Here is a 23769-nt window from a genome sequence, read left to right as displayed (position 1 = left end):
CTGAGTTCCAGGAAATTGATGTGATGTTGACGCTCCTGAGGGGTCCAGAGTCCCTGGGTGCGGAGATCTCCCATGTGAGCTCCCCATGCATAGGGGGAGGCATCTGTGGTTATGATCATGGAGTGAGGGGGTAGATGAAAGAGTAGACCCCTGGAAAGATTTGAGGAGTTCAACCACCATTGAAGAGATTGCTGAAGAGACGATGTCAGAGAGATGGGATGAGAAAGAGGATCCGTGGTCTGTGACCATTGGTTGGCTAGAGTCCATTGAGGTGTCCTGAAGTGGAGTCGTGCCAGAGGAAGCACATGGACTGTCGAGGCCATGTGGCCCAGGAGGACCATCATTTGCCGAGCCGGAATAGAGCGACAAAGGAGCACCTGACGGCAGAGATGGAGCAGGGTTCGTTGGCGGTCTGAGGGGAGAAACGCCCTCATCAGAGTGGTGTCGAGGACGGCACCAATGAACTGAAGTCGCTGTGTGGGGAGGAGATGTGATTTGGGGTAGTTGATCTCGAACCCCAGGAGATGGAGGAAAGAGATGGTGTGTTGAGTGGCTTGTAGCAGAAGCGGAGACGTAGGAGCTTTCACCAACCAATCGTCCAAGTATGGGAACACCTGGAGGTTGTGAGACCTGAGGAAGGCCGCCACCACAATAAGGCACTTGGTAAACACCCTGGGCGATGATGCGAGGCCAAAGGGTAGCACTTTGTACTGATAGTGGTGGTGCTGTACCTGAAATCAGAGGTAGCGACGTGAAGTCAGATGGATTGGAATGTGAGTGTAGGCCTCTTTGAGGTCTAGGGAACATAGCCAGTCGTGATGAGAGAGAAGAGGGTAAAGCGTGGCAAGGGAGAGCATCCTGAATTTTTCCTTGACCAGACACTTGTTGAGGTTCCGAAGATCGAGGATGGGTCGGAGGTCTCCTGTCTTCTTGGGAACCAGGAAGTAGCGGGAGTAGAATCCCTGACCCCTTTGGTCTGGGGGTACCTCTTCGATGGCATTGAGAAGAAGAAGGGATTGGACCTCCCTCAGGAGGAGGGGGGATTGAGAGGAGTGAGAAACAGACTCTATGGGAGGATTGTCTGGTGGAAGAGTCTGGAAGTTGAGAGAGTAGCCGTGGCGAATGATGTTGAGGACCCACAGGTCTGATGTAATGACCTCCCAACGGTTGAGGAAGAGTTGAAGGCGGCCTCCTATCGGCTGAGGAAGAGGCAATGATGGTGGGAGACTGGCTATGCCCTGGAGAAAAGAGTCAAAAGGGCTGAGATGGTTTTGACGGAGGGAGAGGCTTGGCAGGTTGGTGAGACTGTAAACTGTGAGTTTGGTGCTGCTGACGAGGCCGGCGAGGCTGTTGTTGCTGAGGCGGGTTGAGAGGTCTGGCCGAGAACCTGCGTTGGTAGGAAGACTGCTGTTTGTAGGGGCGAGCAGGTGGAGTCTTCTTTTTAGGTTTGATTAAGGTATCCCACCTGGTCTCGTGTGCTGATAGTTTCTGGGTAGTTGAGTCCAGGGACTCCCCGAATAGTTCATCATCAAGACAAGGTGCGTTAGCCAGGCAGTCTTGGTGATTAATGTCGAGGTCAGAAACTCTCAGCCAGGCCAAGCGCCTCATGGCAACAGCCATGGCAGATGCTCGAGAGGTCAGCTCAAAAGAGTCATAAATGGATCGCACCATAAATTTCCGGAGTTGGAGCAAACTGGAGATTTGTTGTTGGAAAACTGGGATCTTACGCTCAGGGATGTACTTTTGTAAGGAGGAGAGTTGTTGCACCAAATGCTTCATATAGAAGGAGAAGTGGAAGGTGTAATTATTAGCCCTGTTGGCAAGCATGGAATTCTGATAAAGGCGCTTGCCAAATTTATCCATTGTTCTGCCCTCTCTGCCAGGAGGGGTGGAGGCATAAACACTGGAGCCCTGGGTTTTCTTCAAGGTGGACTCCACTAGAAGGGATTCATGGGGTAGTTGAGGTTTGTCGAACCCCGGGATAGGAATGACCCTGTATAAACTATCCAGTTTTCGAGGGGCACCCAGTACCGTGAGAGGATTTTCCTAGTTTTTGTAAAAAGTTTCCCGTAAGATGTCATGGACGGGTAACTTTAAAAATTCTTTGGGAGGTTGTTCGAAGTCCAGGGCTTCCAGGAAAGCCTGGGACTTCTTAGAGTCGGATTCCAAAGGGATCGACAGAGCCGCCGACATTTCCCTTAGAAATTTTGTGAATGAGGACTGTTCAGGTTTGGAACTGGTATCGACCATCGATGGTTCCTCGTCCGTTGAGGAAGCCTCATCATCGGTACCGGGTGGGGATTCTTCCCATAAGTCCGGGTCCCTCACGTCGGTGTGCGCAGGACGGGACGGTGGTGCGGACGGCTCAGTGTGGCGAGTCTTAGAGAGAGATATGCCAGAGCGAATCGAGATGGTACCGGGGGAGGAAGATCGATGTCGGTCCTGGTCTCGGGGGGACTGGTGTCGGTCTCGATGTCGGGGAGGGTCGGCATCAGAGCGTGTTTGTACTGGAGGATTAAGTGGTTCAGCCGCGAGTACCGGCATGGAGGTGTTCAACGGTACCGATGGTGTCGACACCGGCGGTATGGTGCGAGGCTCGGGCCGGTCTGGTACCGGAAGGAGTGGGGCCAAAATTGCGGGCAACAAGTGCTGGAGTTGCTGTTGCAGTTGCTCTTGCAATTGGCTTTGGAGTATGGCCGCAATGCGGTCGTCCAGAGGGGGCACCGGTACCGCTTTTTTCTTTGTCGGTACCATAGGTGCCGCTCCATGCCCCGGCGATGAGGATGCCGATGACGAGGCACTCACCGAAATTGGGGCGGAGCGTTTGCGGGGTCGGCGTGATGCCGGGATGACCGGCGTCGCCGGTGTGGCAGGAGGGCGCTCAAGGGAAGTGGAAGGCTTCTTAGCCGGCTTACCTGGTGCCAGCGACCCCGAGGAAGGATCAGGCGTCGTCGAAGTAGTCAGTGCCGACTTTTGCGGCGCCGTTGATGGCGCGGCCAATTCCATGGCAGATCCGGTACCGAAAAGGATATTCTGTTGGATCTGTCTATTTTTCAAAGTACGTTTTTTAAGAGTAGCACAGCGGGTGCAGGTGTCAGCCCGATGCTCTGGACTCAGGCACTGTAGGCACCAATTGTGCGGGTCAGTGAGAGATATCGGGCGTGCACACCGCTGACACTTCTTAAAGCCCGGCTGAGGGGGCATGAAGGGGAACACGGCCTCCGCAAAATCAAAACCGGAGGCCTGTATGGTGGCAACAGGCCCCGCCGGGGCCGGCCCGAAAAATAAAGAAAAAACAAAGTTTTTTGTTTGTTTTTTTTTTGCAAGTTAGAACGAAAAACGAAATCCGAGGGAAAAAGAACAAAAAAAAGGAAGAAAATAGCGCGAGCGGGAAGGCAAAAACAGAGATTTCAACAGCCGTTGAAAACACATGCATCTTCTTCGCTCCGCGGAAACGAAGAAACTGGGGACATCGCTCTCCTCCGTCGAGCGGGAAGGCACCCGCGCATGCGCGGTGCGGCCAACTAGAACTTTCTAGTTAAAAGTGTCTGTGCCGGGGCTCCGTCGGTGACGTCACCCATACGTTAAGAATATGCTGCCTGCTTGTCCTGGGATAATTGCAATAATCTAAATGGGAGATAACTAAGGAGTGAATTAGGATATTGATTGAATCGGTCTCGAGGATTGGAATTAGCGACCGAATGATGCGGAGTTTGTAGAAACAGATTTTTGCGACCGAACTAATATGGTCATGGAAGGTAAGATCCCTATCAATGATGACGCCTAATAGTTTTATTTTTGTTTCCATTTGTAGTGGAGTGGATTTGATAGAAATTTTTTCCAATAAGGATTCGCATGTTTTGATTGGAAGTAGAAGGCCTTGGGATTTATCTATATTAAGGGAAAGTTTATTTGAATAGAGCCAATCATTTATGATGTCCAGTTTGTTGTTTATGTCTTTTATGTCTGAGATGTTTGAAGTGTTGACTGGGTGAAGAAGTTGTATGTCATCTGCATAAGCAAAGATTGTGAATCCGATAGATTGAGCCAATGTAAGAAGAGGGGAAAGAAAGATATTAAATAGTAATGGGGATAGAATCGAACCTTGTGGGACTCCATAGGATTGTGATATAGCTGCAGAGGTTTCATTATTTACATAGACTTTAAAGTTGCGTTCGTTAAAATAAGATATGAACCATGAAAGAGCTGGACCTGTAATACCACAGTCTTTGAGTCTATTAATAAGAAGAGAGTGGTCGATAGTATCAAAGGCTGCTGATAGGTCAAGAGAAATAAGGATGACAGATTTTTGATGGTCGTGGTAATAATGTATGGTAGAGATAAGGCCTAGCAGTGACAATTCTGTTGAATGTGAAGAACGGAAACCAGTTTGGCATGGATGTAAGGCATGGGTTTTTTCAATAAACTCTGTGAGTTGGGAGTGAATGATTTTTTCAGTTAATTTGGAAATCAAGGGTAGATTAGCAATAGGATGGTAATTTCTAGGTAGAGAGGGATCTAGGTTGTGTTGTTTGAGTTTCGGAAGAACAAGGGATGTTTTCCAAGCAGTAGGTACTATACTATCGGAGAGAGACTTGGATATCATTTCCCAAATAAATGGGCCGAAGAAGGAGAAAAATTTTTTAAGAAGCGAAGGGGGAATACTCTCCAAAAGATTATTGGAAATGTTTAAAGATTGTAAAATAAGAAGGAGATTTGTTAATGAGGGCATTTTAAAATTTGAACAAGAGCTAAATGATAGTTGAGTAGAATCATTAAGAGTGTGAGGAGAGAAAGCTAGAAGTGAAGGTCCAAGTTGTAATCTTATGTCCTTGATTTTAGTATCAAAGAATAGTGATAGTTCGTCAGCAGAAGGTTGAGTAGTAAGGGGTAGGTTTTTTTTCTTAGAATATCTTGAGAGTGATTGAGTAATGTTAAAAAGGGTAGAGGAATTACGGGTGGTAAAAATGAGTTTAGAATAGTATTCTTTTTTAGTTTGTTGAATAACTTTTTTATAATGAGAAACTTTTTCCTTGAACGTAATGAGGAAATTATTGAGGCGGGTTTTACGCCATTTATGCTCTACAGAACGAAGTTGTCTACGGAGGAGGGCGAGATTTTCGTTATACCAAGGTTGTTGTTTTTTATGGGTCTGATTTGGGGTGGGTTTTTTTCCTAATTGAGGTGCCAGAGAGTCTAATAAAGATTTTGTGGAAGTTTCCCAGAGGGAGTACTGTTCTGAAATGGGGAGGGAAGAGAAGTCTTTGAGGTTTAAGTCAAAGGAAGTTTGGATGGCAGAAAGGGTTAGATTATTAGTGTTACGGGCGATATAATTATTCTTTTGTTGGTCTTGCCTGAATGGTGCTGGGAGATCTAGTTGCCAGGTAATTAAAGTGTGATCCGACCATGGTAAAGCATGAAATTGAAAGTTTTGAAAGAGAGGTTTAATAGAGGTAGAACAGAAAACCATGTCGAGGGTATTACCGGCAGTGTGTGTAGGCATAGAAGTGAAGGACTAATGGAAAGAAAATTATCAGGTAAGACTTAATTTCTTTTTCCACAGTGCCCTTCCTATTATTCCAGACCAGTAAGATGTTCAAAATCAGACCCTATCGAGGGAGGGTAACTGGAGCTGCCGATTGCAAAACCGTGGCCCTGAATCTGACATCCAAGCACAGCGCTACATCCACCTGGTAATGCCTAACAAAGGAATGGAGAGAAGACCATGTTGCCGCCCTACAGATATCCATCAGTGACAACAAGATGGGCTCTGCTGATCATGAGGAAATGTGCCTTGTCGAATGAGCCCGCAGGAGGCCCGGTGGCTGCTTCCCCGACCACAAGTATGCTAAGGCAACCACCTCTTTCAGCCATCTCGCTATCATGGACTGCCAAACCTCGTCTGTGCCCACCCAACAGCAAAAACAACTGATCTGGTCACCGAAATTCATTGCTAATCTCCAAATACCTAAGAAGCAGGAGCCGTGGGTTCTCAAACTGATCCCCAGAATCTTGCTTCCGAAAGGAGAGGAGTCCTACCACCTGATTAAGGTGGAACTCGGCTATAAAACTCATTTCCAAGGATAAGAAATTCAATCATATGACCCTATTATTTAAAGCTCATTGGTTACCCATCAAAGAGGATTTCCTATAAAATCGCCCTATTAACCTTTAAAATACTGCTAACAAAATCTCCCGAATTTATAGAAAAATACTTAATCCCCTACGAACCATCCCGTCTTCTAAGATCTGCGGACCATAAACTACTAACCGTGCCATCTTTACGTATTATAGGCACCAAGTGTCAGGGCATCTTTTCAGTGGTAGCCGGGGGGGCTGCTTTGGAACACTATTCCCACCGCTGTCAGAGAAGAAAAGCTCTTCTTAAAACTTACTTATTTAAAGATGCCTTTAATACTTAAATCCTCTCATAGGGATGTTCCTGCTTTCCTTTCAATAGACTCTCACTCTACTTCTAAAAGAATCAGATCTTGTACCCCCATCCCTTTTGTTTTGCTCCTTCTATATCGATTGTATTTCTACCCCAATTCCTTCTGTATCTTGTTAGTTCTCGTTAATTGTGCTTTTTTGTAACGCCATTTACTGAAGTTGTTTTATTCTTTTAAATTGTACTGTCACAGGCAGTTTTTATTTTAGTTTTGTTTTCTCGTCTTTATCTATAAATCGCTTAGAAATTGTATAAGCGATAGCATCAAATTTTAATAGAAACTTGAACGCTGAAACTAGAGAATGACACGGGGAAAAAAATCTAACTCCGTCTTCGCCCCATCCCCATCTCTGCCCCCGTGAACTTGGTCCCCGTCCCATCCCCGCAAGCCTTGAATAGTTGTCATTTTATATTGAACTTATTTTTTTTAAAGTATAAAAAGAAACAATATTCTATACAATTGTCATTTTATAAACACAAATAATATAGAGCAAGGATCAACAAAACCCCTGTCTTGCCTCCCCTTCCCAAAAATCCCCTCCACTATTGAGAAATCTGAATAAGCCAAATTATTACAGAATGCTACACAGAAATATCATGCTAACAGAATACCGCAGTCGCACAAGACAGGAATAGTGTTAGGAGAGTGCAACAAGGGCAACTGCCCCCTGATCAGAGAGAGCCCTAAGCCAGCTGGAAGCTAAAGAAGCACAGTCTGGGCTTTGCAGTCCCCAGTTATGTCTAACACCAGCTCTAGCAGGATACATATTTCAAATCTGATATATAAAAACTTTTTTAATAAAGGAGATCTATAACCATCAGATCTAAGGACTACATAGTCTCAACGCCCTTTTCTTTCAGTCTTTTCTCACAGATGGGATTGCGCCTCACGTGTTAACCTTTATTGTCTTAACATAGCATCATATTTCTATACTGCATAACCTTAAGATCAATTTGGTTTACAAAAATTACATAATGACAGAAAAAAAGAACGTTGGGGGATCTAATCAACCAAAAATTTTGAAAAAAGATAAGTCTAATTGTTTTCTGAAATTTTCATAGGAGTAAGATGTGGACAACAGCGGTGGGAAATCCTTATCATGAAAAGCTGCTTGAAATGAAAGCGTATGCTCGTGATGTTTCTTGCCTTTACAACCCTTGACATAAGGAAATACAAAGAGGGCATGCGACTTTCTACTATTCTTTTGAGATGCTACTAGAAATCTATCGGCTAAATATAGAGGAGCTAAACCATAAGCAACCTTGTAACATCGACAACCAAGTTTAAAGAACATTGTACGTGCCTCCACAGGGAGCCAATGCAGCTCATGGTAAAAAGGGGTTACGTGATCGAACTTTTTCAGACCATAGATCAATCTCACCGCGGTATTCTGAATCTTTGTATATCTTTATTAATTTTTCATTCTAAACACAGTGCATAAAAGCATACATACAAATAATTTTAAAACAGCACTTACATCCATCAATAAATACATGAGAAACCATTTTCTCCCCCCTCACCCACCCTAATTCCAATGTATACATTAAAACCATACAACAGTACATACATGTAATTAATAAACAAATCCTAACATACTATCCCTCTCCCTCCCCCCTTCCCTGGATGTGCAAATCAAACCGATAATAGGGGAATAATCCATTTAATTAAAATTAATAAAATTGGTCAATGGACCCCACGTCAGTTTAAACAACTTATTATTACCTATTTGTTCAGAATTCATTTTCTCAGATTTATAATACAAGTACAGTGGAACCTTGGCTTACGAGCATAATTCGTTCCAGAAGCATGCTCGTAAACCAAATTGCTCGTATATCAAAGCAAGTTTCCCCATAGGAAGTAAGGGAAACTGCTTTGATTGGTTCCACTTTCTCCCCCCCCCGAGGCTACCGGCGCTGCTCCATTCTCCCCCCCCTTGAGGAATCCGATGCTATTCCAACCCCCCCCCCAGCGATCCGGCATCTCCCCCCCGCTCGCATTGCCCCCCCCCCACCGTGATCCTACTTCTCCCCCCCCCCCCCGAGCAGTCAATGATACCCTTTACCCGACTTGGCACCAGTGCCGGAAGATCCTCCCTCTTCTGGCTCGGCTGGGCGGTGCGTCGGAGATCCTCCTTCTTCTGGTCTGGGCTGGGCTGGACTGGCTTTGAGCATTTGCGCATGCTCAAAGCCTTCTGGTCTCACTCTCAATCTCGGAGAGAGCGAGACCAGAAGGCTTTGAGCATGCGCAAATGCTCAAAGCCAGTCCAGCCCAGCCCAGACCAGAAGAAGGAGGATCTCCAACGCACCGCACAGCCCAGGCCGCACCAGAAGAGGGAGGATCTTCGGGCACTGGTGCCAAGTCGGGTAAAGGGTGTCATTGACTGCTCGGGGGGGAGGGAAAGTAGGATCGCGGTGGAGGGGGGCAACGCAAGCGGGGGGGGGGGGGGGCTCGTACAGCGAGGCAAGCTCGGTTTACGAGGCACCAAGTTTGCGAATGTTTTGCTCGTCTTGCAAAACACTCGCAAACTGGTGCACTCGTAAACCGAGGTACCACTGTATAATGAATTCCACCAAAAAGTGAAATTTAATCTATCAAAATTCTTCCAATTTTTAGTAACCATTTGCATGGCTACCCCAGTCACTATATCAAGTAATCTGCTTTGATGTCTATCCATTGGAGGTGTAGGAGATAACAATGTCCCACAGATTACTGCTCCATACAACAGCGGAACCAAAGTCTCCAGAATCAAATTAATATGTCATCATATAGATCTCCTAAAGTTGAGTATCAAAGGACAATAGAACAACAAATGATCCAGTGTCCCTACATCAAGGTGACAGTGCCAGCATCTATTAGACTTGGAACAGTCCAACTTTTGTAAACGAACAGGGCTGACGCTGTACATCTCATCCTCCAAGTCCAAATCCGTGGCCATTGAGTAGCAGAAATCTGCTGCTTAATCTCAATGCTCCAAATGTCTCTCAAGCTTGTTTTTGGTTTTTTATTCATATAGTCAGATATGAATTTATACCACTTGGCTGCCTGATGCCCTAGCAAATCTGTCTGGAAGCACTGGCCCAGCAAGCTATACTGATTATTTAAATTACGCATCTCAGGGAACCCCTTCTGAATGGCCTGCTTCAACTGCAACCACTTATATGCTTGAGACTTTGCAATGCCAAATGATTGTTGCAGTTTTGAAAAATCCAGCATTTTCCTATTTGATAAGACATCATCCAAAGTATGTATACCTGTCTACAGCCAATGCTTCCAGAGGATCTTAGACTTGCCAATTTGAACCTTGGAGTTCAACCATAAGGATTGACACGTGGATTGTTGTACTGATACAGATGTTAAATTATCAATAAATTTTAAGGTTTTCCAGGTGGCCAAAAGAATGCTATTGTCCTTATAAATTCTGGGTAACTTGATATTCAATATATGACCTAACAGTAATGCTCCAAGACTAGGAAGGATCCAATACATATCCTGACGCAATATGAAAGCTTGATGGTATCTATAAAAATTTGGCAAATTTACCCCACCCACCGAAATGAGTTTTTGCTAAGATACTAAAAGCTATTCTAGCCGTTTTACCTAGCCAAATAAATTTAGTGAGAATTCCATTCAATTTTTTAATAAAAAGGACCCCTGAAAATAAACTGGTAGCAAACTACAGACAAAATCATCATCTTGACAGTCTGGACTCTCCCCCACCAAGAGAGATGTAATGGGTTCCAATGCTCACACATTTCTTTGACTTTCAGCAATAAAGATTTTTCATTTAATGTCATTGTGTCTTCCACAGTTTTTTGAATCACGATACCTAGGTATTTTATACCCTCTTCCTTCCAAAGGAATTGATCAAATAATCATTTTACACTGTGCACATTTAATGGAAGAACCTCCGATTTGCTCCAATTTATTTTATATCCAGAAAATTTTCCAAATTTATCAATCAATTCCAGTAAATGCAGAATGGTAGATTCAGGATTCTTCAAATGAAGCAAAATATCATCTGCATAAGCAGAGACCTTATACAGTATTCCTGACCTGCATAAGGAATTCCCTGTATCTCCTTTGCCTGCTGAATGGCCAGTAACAAGGGTTCCAAAACAATATCAAAAAGCAAAGGAGACAAGGGACACCCTTGTCTAACTCCCCTCTTCAGACAGAAACGCTACAAAAATGAATCCATTTCAGTCTGGTAATGTTTTTCTTGGTACTTGTTAAATAAACAATATTACAGTAGTCCAGCAGATTCAATAATAATGACTGGACCAAAATTCTAAATGCAGAGATCTCAAAGTAAGGTCTAATAAGTTTGTAATATTTATAAAATGGAGAGAGTGCTTGCTATACAGCAAGGAAATTATAATAGTTTCAAAATGATTTGGGGGCCATTGATTGCATATTCTAATGATTAGACACCTTGGATACCTTTTTATTACATAGGACTATATTTAATGTGGGGATGGGGAGGTGTGTTATGTGATTTAATGGATTTATTCATGATGAATGGGATGGGCGGGGGAGGGGTCTTTTTTATATGCATTTGACAATAATTGTTAGAATGTCAAGTGATTTGTACGAATTATATGATTGAATTTTGTACACTTGTTGCAAGAGTTAAAACTGAATAAAGAATTAAAAAAAAAAAAAAAAAAAAAGTAAGGTCTAATAGTCTGTAACTTCCATAGTGTATAGTACCCCCTTTTGGACTATGGCATCGATCTGGTTTTTCATTGTTAAAATTCTGGTCAAAAATGATTCCCAATATTTTAATAGACGAACAAATCTGGTATTGAGTTGTATTTACCACGATAGAAGGTTCATGGGAATTCTTATGGGAAGAAGCGAAAAAGAACTTAGTTTTGTCATGATTCAATTTCAGTTTAAATTCTGACATCCATGAATCCTTCAAGTTCAGAACTAGTTTGTTAATGTGAGTGATATGGGCCAGTGTTGAATTGCAAGGAATGATGATTATGATGTCATCAGTGTAACTGAATATTTTTATTCCTAGGTTGCTCAATTTGCAACCCAGAGAAGATATACATTAAACAATGTAGGTGAGAGTGGTGAGCCCTGAAGGACTCCACAGGGATTCTTCCAAATAGTGAACAAAACATTGTTGAATCTAACCTGATATAAATGAGATTCAAGGAATCCCTTGAGCCATGAGAATACTTTACCATGGATCCCAATGGCATCCAGACATTCCAGCAATTTAGTGAGGTCGACCAAGTCGAAGGCGCTCCTCAAATTAAATTGGAGAACAAGTGCATTACTGCCTTTGCTCAGTAAATTATTTTGATGATCCAACAATCTAGCTAATACTGTTTCTGTAAATGAGATCTAAAGACTGATTGTGAATCATGTAATAGAGAGTGTTGCTCCAGATATTTTGTTAACTGTATTTGGACCAAGCCCTCCATGATTTTTACGAAAAAAAGGAATGGATGCAACTGGTCTATTATTGGATGGTAGGGAAGGTGATTCTTTAGTATTTTTAATTATTGGGGTAGTGATTATACTGCCTTTGTCTTGTGGGAACTTTCCCTTACTTAAAGAATCGGATATGCATTCTAAAACTTCCAGTTTGAAACTTTGGGGTGCTTTTGCCATAAGATCTGGAGGGCTGGAGTCTAAAATGCAATATGATTTTGCATATTTATGGAATAGCTTGGAAAAATCTTTCCAGTCAGAAAGTCCAAACTAAGTCCACCTTGATATCATCTCGGTTTTTACTTGGACCGTGTTCTATACCCTTTGATTGAGGTGGACAGGAGATCTTAGTCCCACAACCTTGGAACTGAAAAAGTTGCTAGGTCATTTGAAGTAGGTGTTAAAATGTGGGATGATTGTGTACATGTATTTACATTAAATATGTTGTTAACCAATTGGAATAGCTTCTTTGTATTTGTATTAATTGTACCAACTTTGGCAGAATAATAAACCTTTTGTTTCTCTTTTAGCATACCATATTTTTCGCTCCATAAGACGCACCAGAATATAAGACGCACCCTAGATTTAGAGTAGGAAAACAAGAAAAAACCATTCTGAACCAAATTGTGTACTAATATATATCATGCTCTGCACCCAGCCCACCTCACTCCATGTCAGGCTCTGCCCCAACCCCACACTCCTCGCCAAGCTCTGCACCTTGTCCCCCCTTCCCTGCCAGGCTGTCACCCCACCCTCCCAAACCCTATACACCCCAAATATGTGAAAACTATTACCCCCATCAGGGACCTGAACTCTTATGGTCCCTGAGGAAGAACCCCCTCCACCCCCTCCCAAGGGGCATTAGCAATAAGATCTCCCACTTTATTCCATTGAAGCAAAAGATAATTTAATCCACAACAAATTTCATCTCTGTGTCGTTAACCACGAACCATCCTTTGTTTTTAGTTTTATCATGACCAGGTTTGGTCTATTATTCAAGCTCTCTGGTTGCAATTTTGACTATGCCTGACACCTTCCCGTGCATATGCATCCCTGTTACGTCACTACATGTATTCATTTTAATAAAGTCACCGTGCACAAGTTTCCCTTTTTCCCGTGATTTGTAGCGGTTCACAGCGGCAATAAAGGTACGTGAGCCCTCAGTTCCCTTATGAAAGCTCCCAGGATCGCATTGCAGCCCCCCACGTCTCTGCAGAACCCACATCACATTGGTCTCGGGCTCTAGTTTCTGTTTCCATCTGTGTACTCTTAACTCACTTGCCAGGGTCTCCTGACCATCTGACATTTCTTCTTTCTCCATGCTCACCATTCATCGTCCATCTCATGGAAACATAGAAAATGATGACAGAAAAGGGCCACGGCCCATCAAGTCTGCCCACTCTAATGACCCACCCCCCTAACTTCTTCCCCTAAGAGATCCCACATACCTATCCCATTTTTTCTTAAAATCTGGCACGCTGCTGGCCTCAATTACCTGCAGTGGAAGATCAATCCAATGATCAACCACCCTTTGATGAAGAAATACTTCCTGGTGTCGCCATGAAATTTCCCACCCCTGATTTTCAGTGGATGCCCTCTTGTGGCCGTGGGTCCTTTAAGAAAAAAGATATCATCTTCCACCTCGATACGGCCCGTGAAATATTTGAACGTCTCAATCATGTCTCCCCTCTCTCTACGTTCCTCGAGTGAGTATAGCTACAATTTACTCAGTCTTTCCTCATACGGGAGATCCTTGAGTCCTGGTGGCCATTCACTGAACCGATTCAGCTTTCAGCACATCTTTTCGGTAATGTGGCCTCCAGAATTGTACACAATATTCCAGATGAGGTCTCACCATGGATCTGTACAACGGCATTATGACTTCGGGCTTCCGGCTGATGAAACTTCTACGGATACAACCCAAAATTTGTCTAGCCTTGGATGAAGCTTTCTCCACTTGATTGGCAGTTTTCATGTCTTCACTAATGATCACTCCTAAATCTCGTTCTGCTGCAGTCCTAGCTAAGGTCTCACCATTTAGGGTGTAAGTTCTGCACGGATTTCTGCTGCCAAGGTGCATGACCTTACACTTTTTGGCATTGAAGCTTAGTTGCCAAGTCGAGGACCAATGTTCCAGTAAGAGTAGGTCCCGCGTCATACTGTCGGGCAATGTGCTTTTGTCTACTACTGTGTATGTTTTTTTCCCCCCCATGTTCAGCAAGCATCTCCCTTCTCTGTCTCCATCTCCCTGTCTTCATTATCTCACTATTCTATGATTTCCTCCTCCTGGGTACAGTATCACCCCTCTATATCCCTATGCCCTTTGTGTTCAGTGTCTTCCTTCTAAATTCTTATTCTGCCCCATGTCAAGTCATCTCTCTGTGGCCATATACCTTCCCCATGCAGATACAGCATTCCCCTTTTTGTCCCTGTTACCAATGCACCCATCCATGTCAACCATCTTCCCTCTTTTTGTATATTTCCTTGTGTCCAGCTTCTTTCCTCTCTTACATCAATATGTCTCAAACTCTCTCTTTCCTCCCTCCATCTGCTATTCAATGTCCCTTGGTTCAGCTTTTCTGTTTCCCTTTCCTCTCTTCCTCCCTGCAGGTCCTGCACCTCTCCCTCTTCCCTCTAGTTCCCTTCCCTTGGGTCCATCACCTCTATCCCCTCTCTTCAGCACCGAAGTGTGGATCTGGTACCTCTCCCTTCCCTCACCACATGGGCCCAACACCTGTTTCCCTTCCCCCCCAATCCCCAGACTAGATCCAGCAACTATCTCCCTTCCCTTCAGCTCCAGTCAATCCACGTCCAGCTGCCCAAGCAACTCCCTCCCCCCTTCGTGGGTGCAGCAGCAGCCCCATCCTCGTGAGTCCAGCATCCCCCCACCCTATCGCCGGTCCAACAGCCCCCTGGACCCTTGAACCCTCTCTCCCGATGGCAGATGGAATAAAAATACCCTGCCAGAAGTTACATCAGAAGGGATTCAGCGGCAAGAAGGTTAGAGTCCGAGCAGCCCTGCGTCACCGGGAGGTGTGAAGGGGCTGACCCAGGAATTGCACTTGCAGGTTTTTATTTCTGTCCGCCATCAGGCAGGAAGGTACGAGGGGGCAACTCGCAGCAGATACTTCACTGCGGGGACAAGGCCATTCACCGCTCCATGGGGCAGTGAATGGCCTTGTCCCCATACCCGCGACAACCAGCTGTCCTCCCCTCCCCCGTTCCTGCGGGTTACCATATTATTCTCTAACCCCCAGTGCCAACAGGGTCGCAAAGGTAACTGGATTCATAGATCCCTTGTTAACCAAGTATATGTGACACATCCCATTAATAAAATCAGGGAGAAACCCATGCCCCAGAGGAGCAGATGACCCCTTTGGATCCTGTTTGAGCTTTTGCGGGATTTTGGTGCCAAACTGCAGCTGAGCTTTGCTGGGGACGTACCTGTGCTGTTCCCTTGCTCCAACTTGGACTTTTTTGGATTGTCCTCAGATGGACTGTGAACCAGACGGGGTGGGCTAAAAAAGAAACTACCGCCTCCCCTCACACACCGTGCAGCATGTGGAAAATGGATGTGCCTCCAAAAGCCATCTATCGCAAATAGAGCATTAATCCAAAGTATCTTGACTGAGAAGTCCATTTTACCTGTTTTCTTTCAAAAATGAGGTGTTTTGAGGCAGATAAAAAGCTGTTAAATTCAAATTGGGAAATCTAAGATAGCTACCACAAGAGCAATTTTAGCGCTAAAATGGCCTGGGAAATCCACAGTGAAAAATTTTTAAAACGGCGATTTTAGGATAATTGGGGTGGGGGGACCTTGGACTAACCTCCAAACTACTCAAAAACCTGATTTTGGAGACCCCAAAAAAATCGATCTCACAGGCTATCAGCCTGTTACTCACTGTGCCATGCTGTGTGCTGGAAGCTGCAAGATGGAAGCTGTAACAGCTTACAGGGAGATCCTCTGCCTCAAGAAGCCTGGAACCTGGACTGTCTATTTCTTCTCACTGCCTCTTGGGCCCAACGTACCGGCCGGAGACCTCCACCCCTCCTGGAATCTGCGCATACTAACAGGTGAAAGACACATTCGGCCCCATTCCTGGATAAACTGCCAAGGAGCCTGCACCAAAACCCACTAGCAGATGAACCTGGGGTGAGCTATGCTCCCAAGGGAACAATCCCCAAGCTCCCGAACTATAAAATGTAGGCTGACCACGTGGGTGCACTGTAAAACAGCCAACCCCCTGGAAACAGACTACATCTCAGAGTCTGCAATCTTCACAGCCAGAGCTGTCCTCCAAAGGGATCCTCTGCAGCACAAAAAAGAAATCACATCAACTCGCAAAAAATACTGAAGTTAAATAAAAATAAACACAAGCAGAAAAACCTAGATCCTACTGTCTCGCTTGTAGGAAGACAACTGAAAGTTGGAGGGCAGTCCATAGGTAGAAGAGGTGGAGCAAAACTATGCAAATGAAGCATCCTACAAGAGATCTCACAAGATGGGTTGACTATCCGTTTGTTCAGGAATAGTGTGAGGTTGGACAAGAAATGCATCTTGCTTTTTTTGGAGAGGCTGAAGAGTCAAGAGCACACCAGGAGTGGAGTTGGGAGAGCATTCTCGGAGAGAACGAGAAGCCAGAAGGTAAGTCGGAGAGGCACGATCTTCGGGCACCGGCACCTCCTATGACTTGGTGCTGCGTGCTGGTGTCACATTGGGGGGGTAAACTTGCAGTTTGGGCAGGCGGGCGGGGGATGCCAGTTCGCGCAAGGGGGGGGGGCGATGACGGTTAGCGGGCGGGGGGGACTCGCAAATCGAATCAATGCTCGGTTTGCGAGAATGTTTTGCTCGTCTTGAAAAACAAACAAACACTCGCATACCGGTGCACTCGTAAACTGAGGTTTGACTGTATTTCCTAGCCATCCCCACAGCTCCTCAGTATTTTCTATCTCCAACTGCTGGTTGAGGGACATAACTATCGCACTGGTCTGAAAGAGTGGGAAGGATGATAAGGAAGAACAAATTCCTGCAATAAACTCAATTCAAGAGGATGATTATCCAGAAATTAGAGAAGAAGGGTCAGCCACCAAGTTATAGGTGATAATTTTTCTTTGACTGTCACCTACAACTTAGTTGATGACCCTTTTTTCACATATTCAAGTGGACCAACACGGTAATCACAATTCTCACCTCAGAAATAAGGGGAAATCTAACTCAGTTCTAGCAATTCCAGTTCTGCATTTCCCACTACTCTGGTCCTCAGAGGCATGCCCATCTTATGATGCTGGTTATCCAATGCTTTCTCCCCTCATTATGTGACCCTCACCATAGTAACAAAACCTGTCAAAGCCATATACCTGAGAAACATTAATAGGGTTCAAAAGCAAACAACAGATGATTACCTACACCCAAAACACATTCTAGCTAATAAAAGAACTCAAACATGGGTCCTTCCCTTCTGTATAGCAGAGCGCCTCACAGGAGATGTTCTCATATCAGGGTGGATCTTGGAGTTTGTGGCAGGTGATGTTCTTATTCTGAAGTGAATCTAAGTATGTCATTTGGAAGACAGCTAGAGTAGCTACTGACCTGTTTGGCTTCCTCCCCTGTGATGGCAATGAGACGAGTCACTCCTTTCACCAGTTGTCGCTCTGAGATTATCAACAGATCCTGTATGGCTCCAGTGCGCAGCAAGTGTCTAAGAAAACAAAGCATTACTGAATCCTGTAGTAAAATAATGCAGACATGTTTTTAAACCTCAAGTCGGTACACCAAACCTTCATTTCAGATTCCTGCTGATATTAGGCTTTACTTTTTTTTTTTTTTTTGTCCTGGATCTAAAATACTGATAAATATAAAACTTAGTATTTTACCAGAACTTTAGATCTGATATATCTACTCTATATCTATATTATCTTTGTCTTGAATCTAACTTCAGGCCAATAACAGAGTGGATGAGTGTATTTACTTATGGGCAGACTGGATGAATTGTTCAGGTCTTTATCTGCTGTCATTTACTATGTTACTATGTATCTATATAGCACAGTTACTTACCATAACAGGTGTTATCCAGGGACAGCAGGCAGATATTCTTGACTGATGGGTGACGGCACCGACGGAGCCCCGGTACGGACAATTTTAGAGTGATTGCACTCTAAGAACTTGGAAAGTTCTGGTAGGCCGCACCGCGCACGTGCGAGTGCCTTCCCGCCCGACAGAGGCGCGCGGTCCCCAGTTATGATAAGCCAGCTAAGAAGCCATCCCGGGGAGGTGGGAGGGACGCAAGAATATCTGCCTGCTGTCCCTGGATAACACCTGTTACGGTAAGTAACTGTGCTTTATCCCAGGACAAGCAGGCAGCATATTCTTGACTGATGGGTGACCTCCAAGCTAACAAAAAGAGGGATGGAGGGAAGGTTGGCCATTAGGAAAACAAATTTTGCAAAACAGATTGGCCGAAGTGTCCATCCCGTCTGGAAAAAGCATCCAGACAATAATGCGATGTAAAAGTATGAACTGAGGACCAAGTAGCAGCCTTGCAGATTTCCTCAATAGGAGTTGAACGGAGGAAAGCTACAGATGCTGCCATAGCTCGAACTCTATGGGCCATGACAGAACCTTCCAGTGTCAGTCCGGCCTGAGCATAACAGAATGAAATGCACGCTGCAAGCCAATTTGACAGCGTACGTTTAGAAACAGGACGTCCCAATTTATTCGGATCAAAGGACAGAAAAAGTTGGGGTGACGATCTGTGGGGCTTAGTACGGTCTAAATAGTAAGCCAAAGCCCGCTTACAGTCCAAAGTATGCAGAGCCTGTTCTCCAGAATGAGAGTGAGGTTTCGGAAAGAAGACAGGCAGAACAATAGATTGGTTGAGATGGAATTCAGAGACAACCTTAGGGAGAAACTTTGGATGTGTACGCAGAACCACCTTGTCATGATGAAAGACTGTAAAAGGTGGATCAGCAACTAGTGCATGTAGCTCACTGACCCTCCTGGCAGAGGTAAGAGCAATAAGGAAAAGTACCTTCCAAGTGAGAAACTTGAAAGGAGTGGTAGCCAAAGGTTCAAATGGAGGTTTCATTAAGGCGGAAAGAACCACATTAAGATCCCAGATTACAGGAGGGGCTTTGAGAGGCGGTTTCACATTGAAAAGACCCCGCATGAATCTGGACACCAAGGGATGAGCCGAGAGAAGTTTTCCATGAACTGGCTCATGAAAAGCAGCAATAGCGCTGAGGTGGACTCTGATGGAAGTAGACTTGAGGCCAGAGTCAGACAAAGAAAGAAGATAATCCAACAAGGTCTCCACTGCAAGGGAAGTGGTATCATGATGACGAAGAAGACACCAGGAAGAAAACCGTGTCCACTTCTGATGGTAACATTGCAGAGTGGCCGGTTTCCTGGAGGCATCCAGAATGGAACGAACGGGCTGAGACAAAAGAGCATCATGAGAGGTCAGTCCGAGAGAAACCAAGCTGTCAGGTGCAGAGACTGAAGGTTGGGATGCAGAAGGGTCTCCTGATGTTGTGTAAGCAGAGAAGGAAACAGTGGAAGAAGAAAAGGCTCCCTGGAACTGAGTTGAAGTAGAAGGGAGAACCAATGTTGCCTGGGGCACCGTGGAGCAATCAGAATCATGGTGGCTCGTTCCCTCTTGAGCTTGAACAAGGTTCTTAACATGAGAGGCAGAGGAGGGAAAGCGTACAGGAACAGATTGGACCAATCGAGGAGAAATGCATCCACTGCCAGACGGTGAGGAGAGTAGAGTCTGGAGCAGAATAGGGGCAGCTGGTGATTGTGGGGAGCTGCAAAGAGGTCTATCTGAGGGGTGCCCCACTGAGCGAAGATGGACTGTAGAGTTAAAGGATCGAGTGTCCACTCGTGAGGTTGGAGAATTCTGCTGAGCTTGTCCGCTAAGGAATTCTGTTCTCCCTGAATGTAGATAGCTTTCAGGAATAGTTGGTGATCTGTGGCCCAAGTCCAAATTATCTGGGCTTCCTGGCACAAGAGGCGAGAGCCTGTCCCACCCTGCTTGTTGATGTAGTACATTGCAACTTGATTGTCTGTGCACAGCAGGAGGACTTGAGGAAAGAGAAGATGTTGGAAGGCCTTGAGGGCATAAAACATCGCTCTGAGTTCCAGGAAATTGATGTGATGCTTCATTTCCTGGGCTGTCCAAAGTCCTTGCGTTTGGAACTCGTTTAAATGAGCTCCCCAGGCATAAGGGGAGGCGTCGGTGGTGATGATAAGTTGATGAGGAGGTAGATGGAACAGAAGACCTCTGGAGAGATTCGAGGATATCAACCACCATTGTAGAGACTGACGAAGAGATGATGTCACAGATATGTGTCGTGAGCAAGGATCCGTTGCTTGGGACCACTGGGTAGCTAGGGTCCACTGAGGAATGCGCAGGTGAAGATGTGCGAAGGGTGTGACATGAACTGTGGAGGCCATGTGACCCAAGAGTATCATCATTTGCTTGGCAGAGATGGAACATTGTGGAAGCACCTGCTGACATAGAGACTGAAGAGTTTGAAGACGGTTGGACGGCAGGAACGCTCTCATGAGGACTGTGTCCAGCACCGCTCCAATGAATTGAAGTCTCTGAGTGGGGATGAGATGAGACTTGGGTAGATTGATCTTGAACCCCAGAAGTTGTAGAAACAGGATGGTTTGGTTGGTGGCCAGGAGTACTGTCTGAGATAAATTGGTCTTTATCAACCAATCGTCCAGGTAAGGAAACACCTGAAGGTGGTGGGAACGTAGAAAGGCAGCCACCACAATCAGACATTTGGTGAACACTCTCGGAGAGGAGGCAAGACCGAAGGGCAACACCTTGTATTGGTAATGACAATGATTGATCATGAAGCGGAGGTACTGTCTGGAGGCCAGATTGACGGGTACATGAGTGTATGCCTCTTTGAGATCGAGGGAGCATAGCCAGTCGCCTTAATGGAGAAGAGTATAAAGAGTTGCCAGAGAAAGCATCTTGAATTTCTCCTTGACCAAGCATTTGTTGAGATCGCGAAGATCTAGTATGGGTCTGAGATCCCCTGTTTTTTTGGGAACCAGAAAATAACGGGAGTAGAATCCCTGCCCCTTCTGATCTAGAGGAACTTCCTCTATGGCGGTCAGAAGGAGGAGGGATTGAACCTCTTGAAGAAGGAGAGAAGACTGAGAGATGTTCAAAGCAGACTCTCTTGGCAGACTTTGTGCAGGAAGTGTCTGAAAGTTGAGAGAGTAGCCGTGGCGGATGATGTTGAGGACCCACTGATCCGATGTGATGTTCTCCCAACGGCTGATGTAACAAGAAAGACGTCCTCCTATGGGTCGAGGGAGATGGGTAGATGGTGGAATACTGGCTATGCTTTGGAGAACCATGTCAAAAGGGTTGGGTAGACTTTTGTGGTGGAGGAGGCTTCACCTGTTGCTGCTGGGCTGGCCTAGCAGGTTGTCGCTGTTGTTGGCGCTGACGTCTAGGCTGTTGAGTAGCCAGTGGCAAGGGACGAGCAGCATAGCGGCGCTGGTAGGCGGATTGTTGGCGAAAAGGCCGAGCAGGTGGAGTCTTTTTCTTAGTCTTCAGGAGAGTATCCCACCGAGTCTCATGGGCAGACAGTTTTTGTGTAGTGGAATCCATGGACTCTCCAAAGAGCTCATCACCTAAACAGGGAGCATTTGCTAGGCGGTCTTGATGATTTATATCGAGCTCCGAGACTCTGAGCCATGCCAACCGACGCATGGCAACAGACATAGCCGTGGCTCTAGACGTCAATTCAAAAGTGTCATAAATTGACCTAACTAGGAATTTTCGTAACTGGAGAAGAGAGGAAGAACAGGCATGAAAAGCAGATTTTTTGCGGTCAGGGAGATACTTTTCAAACGCAGCCATGTTTTGTATGAGGTGCTTTAAATAAAAGGAAAAATGAAAAGCATAATTCCCTGACCTATTGGCTAACATGGCATTTTGATATAAACGTTTGCCAATTTTGTCCATGGCTTTTCCTTCTCTGCCAGGAGGGACTGAGGCATACACACTAGCTCCCGCTGATTTCTTAAGAGTGGATTCTACCAAAAGAGACTCATGCGGGAGCTGAGGTTTGTCAAAACCAGGAATGGGGATAACTTTGTACAAGGAGTCCAATTTACGAGGAGCTCCTGGTACAGTCAGGGGAGTCTCCAGATTTTTATAAAAGGTCTCCCGTAAGATGTCATGGAGAGGAAGTTTGAGAAATTCCCTTGGAGGCTGGTCAAAGTCCAGAGCATCAAGGAATGCCTTGGATTTCTTAGACTCAGCCTCCAAGGGAATAGAAAGAGATTCACACATCTCTTTTAAGAAAGAGGTAAAGGATGTGGAATCCTGTTTAGAAGAGGGATCTGCAACAAGTTGATCCTCTTCATCAGAGGAACACTCACCCTCAGACAGAAAAGGCTCTTCGGAGTCACCCCACAAATCAGGGTCCCTAATATGAGAGCTACGGTCTCGAGACTCCGGAGTGGAGGGTTCCAGGTGTCGGGATTTGCGCACCGACTTACCCGACCTCATAGACACGGTACCGGGAGATGTTACATGCTGCGTCGGCACTGAAGTCTGGACCGCCTGGTGTTGAGCTCTCGGTTCCGGTGCTAAGATTGGCATCGAAGTCGATGAAGCAGTGTGGACCGGTACCGACAAAGTGGATGCCGATAAAAGAGGGCGCTCCACTGTCGGTACCGGTGGCTCAGACCGGACCGGGACTGGAAGGCTCGGTGTCAAAAGTGCGGGAAGGAGTTGTTGTAACTGCTCCTTAAGTTGCACTTGCAGGACAGCAGCAATCCGCTCGTCCAGCGAAGGCACCGGTACCGCCTTTTTCTTCTGCGGTACCTGCGGTGCCGTTCTACGCCCCGAGGATGAGGAACCCGATGTCGAGGGGCTCATCTCAATAGGGGCGGAGCGCTTCCGTGGGCGCCTTGAGGTCGGCAGGACTGGACTCGCTGCTACTGAGACCGGAGGACGCTCCAACGGGGAAGGCTTCTTAGCCGGCTTACCTGCGGGATGCGACGCCGGCGTGGTATCGCGCGGTGTCGACGAAGTAGGTGCCGACTGAGATGGGGCCGATGTTGGTGCCGGTGCTGCGGAATCAGACATCTCGGCGCCAAATAACAACCACTGTTGGATCTGGCGGTTTTTTAGAGTTCTCTTTTTTAAAGTCGCACAGCGGGTGCAGGTGGACGCTCGGTGGTCAGGACCAAGACACTGCAGACACCAGTTGTGCGAGTCTGTGAGTGAAATTGGTCGAGCGCACCGCTGGCACTTCTTAAACCCGGGTTGAGGGGGCATGAAGGTAAAAACGGCTTCTGCCAAATCGAAGGCTGAGGCCTCGATGGTGGCAACAGGCCCCGCCGGGGCGAAACCGAAAAAATGAAAAAGAAAACAAAATTATTATTATTTTTTTTTTTTTTTTAAACAAAGAAAAGAAAGCAAAAGAAGGAAATAATATTTCCGAACAAGTTTACGCGAGCGGGAAGGCGATAAGGAACAAAAGTTTTCAACAGCCGTTGAAACGTGCGTCTTCTTAGCTCCGCGGAAACTAAGAAACTGGGGACCGCGTGCCTCCGTCGGGCGGGAAGGCACTCGCGCGTGCGCGGTGCAGTCTACTAGAACTTTCCAAGTTCTTAGAGTGCAATCACTCTAAAATTGTCCGTACCGGGGCTCCGTCGGTGCCGTCACCCATCAGTCAAGAATATGCTGCCTGCTTGTCCTGGGATAAATCTATATATAGGAAGATTAGGTTCTTACCTCAATAAACTTCTTTCTAGTAGAAAGGCATGTGAGACAAACAACTGTGTTTTATTCTCCATTCGTCACAAAACCTTGCAGAAGGCATCAAATCA

The 23769-nt window shown here is 45.7% G+C and overlaps 1 protein-coding gene across 7 annotated transcripts in view; it reads right to left on the bottom strand.

Annotated features, from left to right (window-relative positions):
- Positions 1-23769, bottom strand: part of AARS2 (alanyl-tRNA synthetase 2, mitochondrial) — a 119662-nt gene that overhangs the window by 11389 nt on the left and 84504 nt on the right. For all 7 annotated transcript variants that reach the window (XM_033939986.1, XM_033939983.1, XM_033939987.1 and 4 more), the window contains one exon: positions 17488-17596. In XM_033939986.1, coding sequence (XP_033795877.1) covers positions 17488-17596 — 109 coding nt within the window. The remainder of the gene's footprint in view (positions 1-17487; positions 17597-23769) is intronic.

This window comes from Geotrypetes seraphini, chromosome 3 (assembly GCF_902459505.1).
Source record: "Geotrypetes seraphini chromosome 3, aGeoSer1.1, whole genome shotgun sequence".
In the NCBI taxonomy this organism is placed as follows: Eukaryota; Metazoa; Chordata; class Amphibia; order Gymnophiona; family Dermophiidae; genus Geotrypetes; species Geotrypetes seraphini.
Note: the sequence above shows the minus strand (reverse complement) of the source record. Positions and strands in the feature narration are given on the sequence as shown.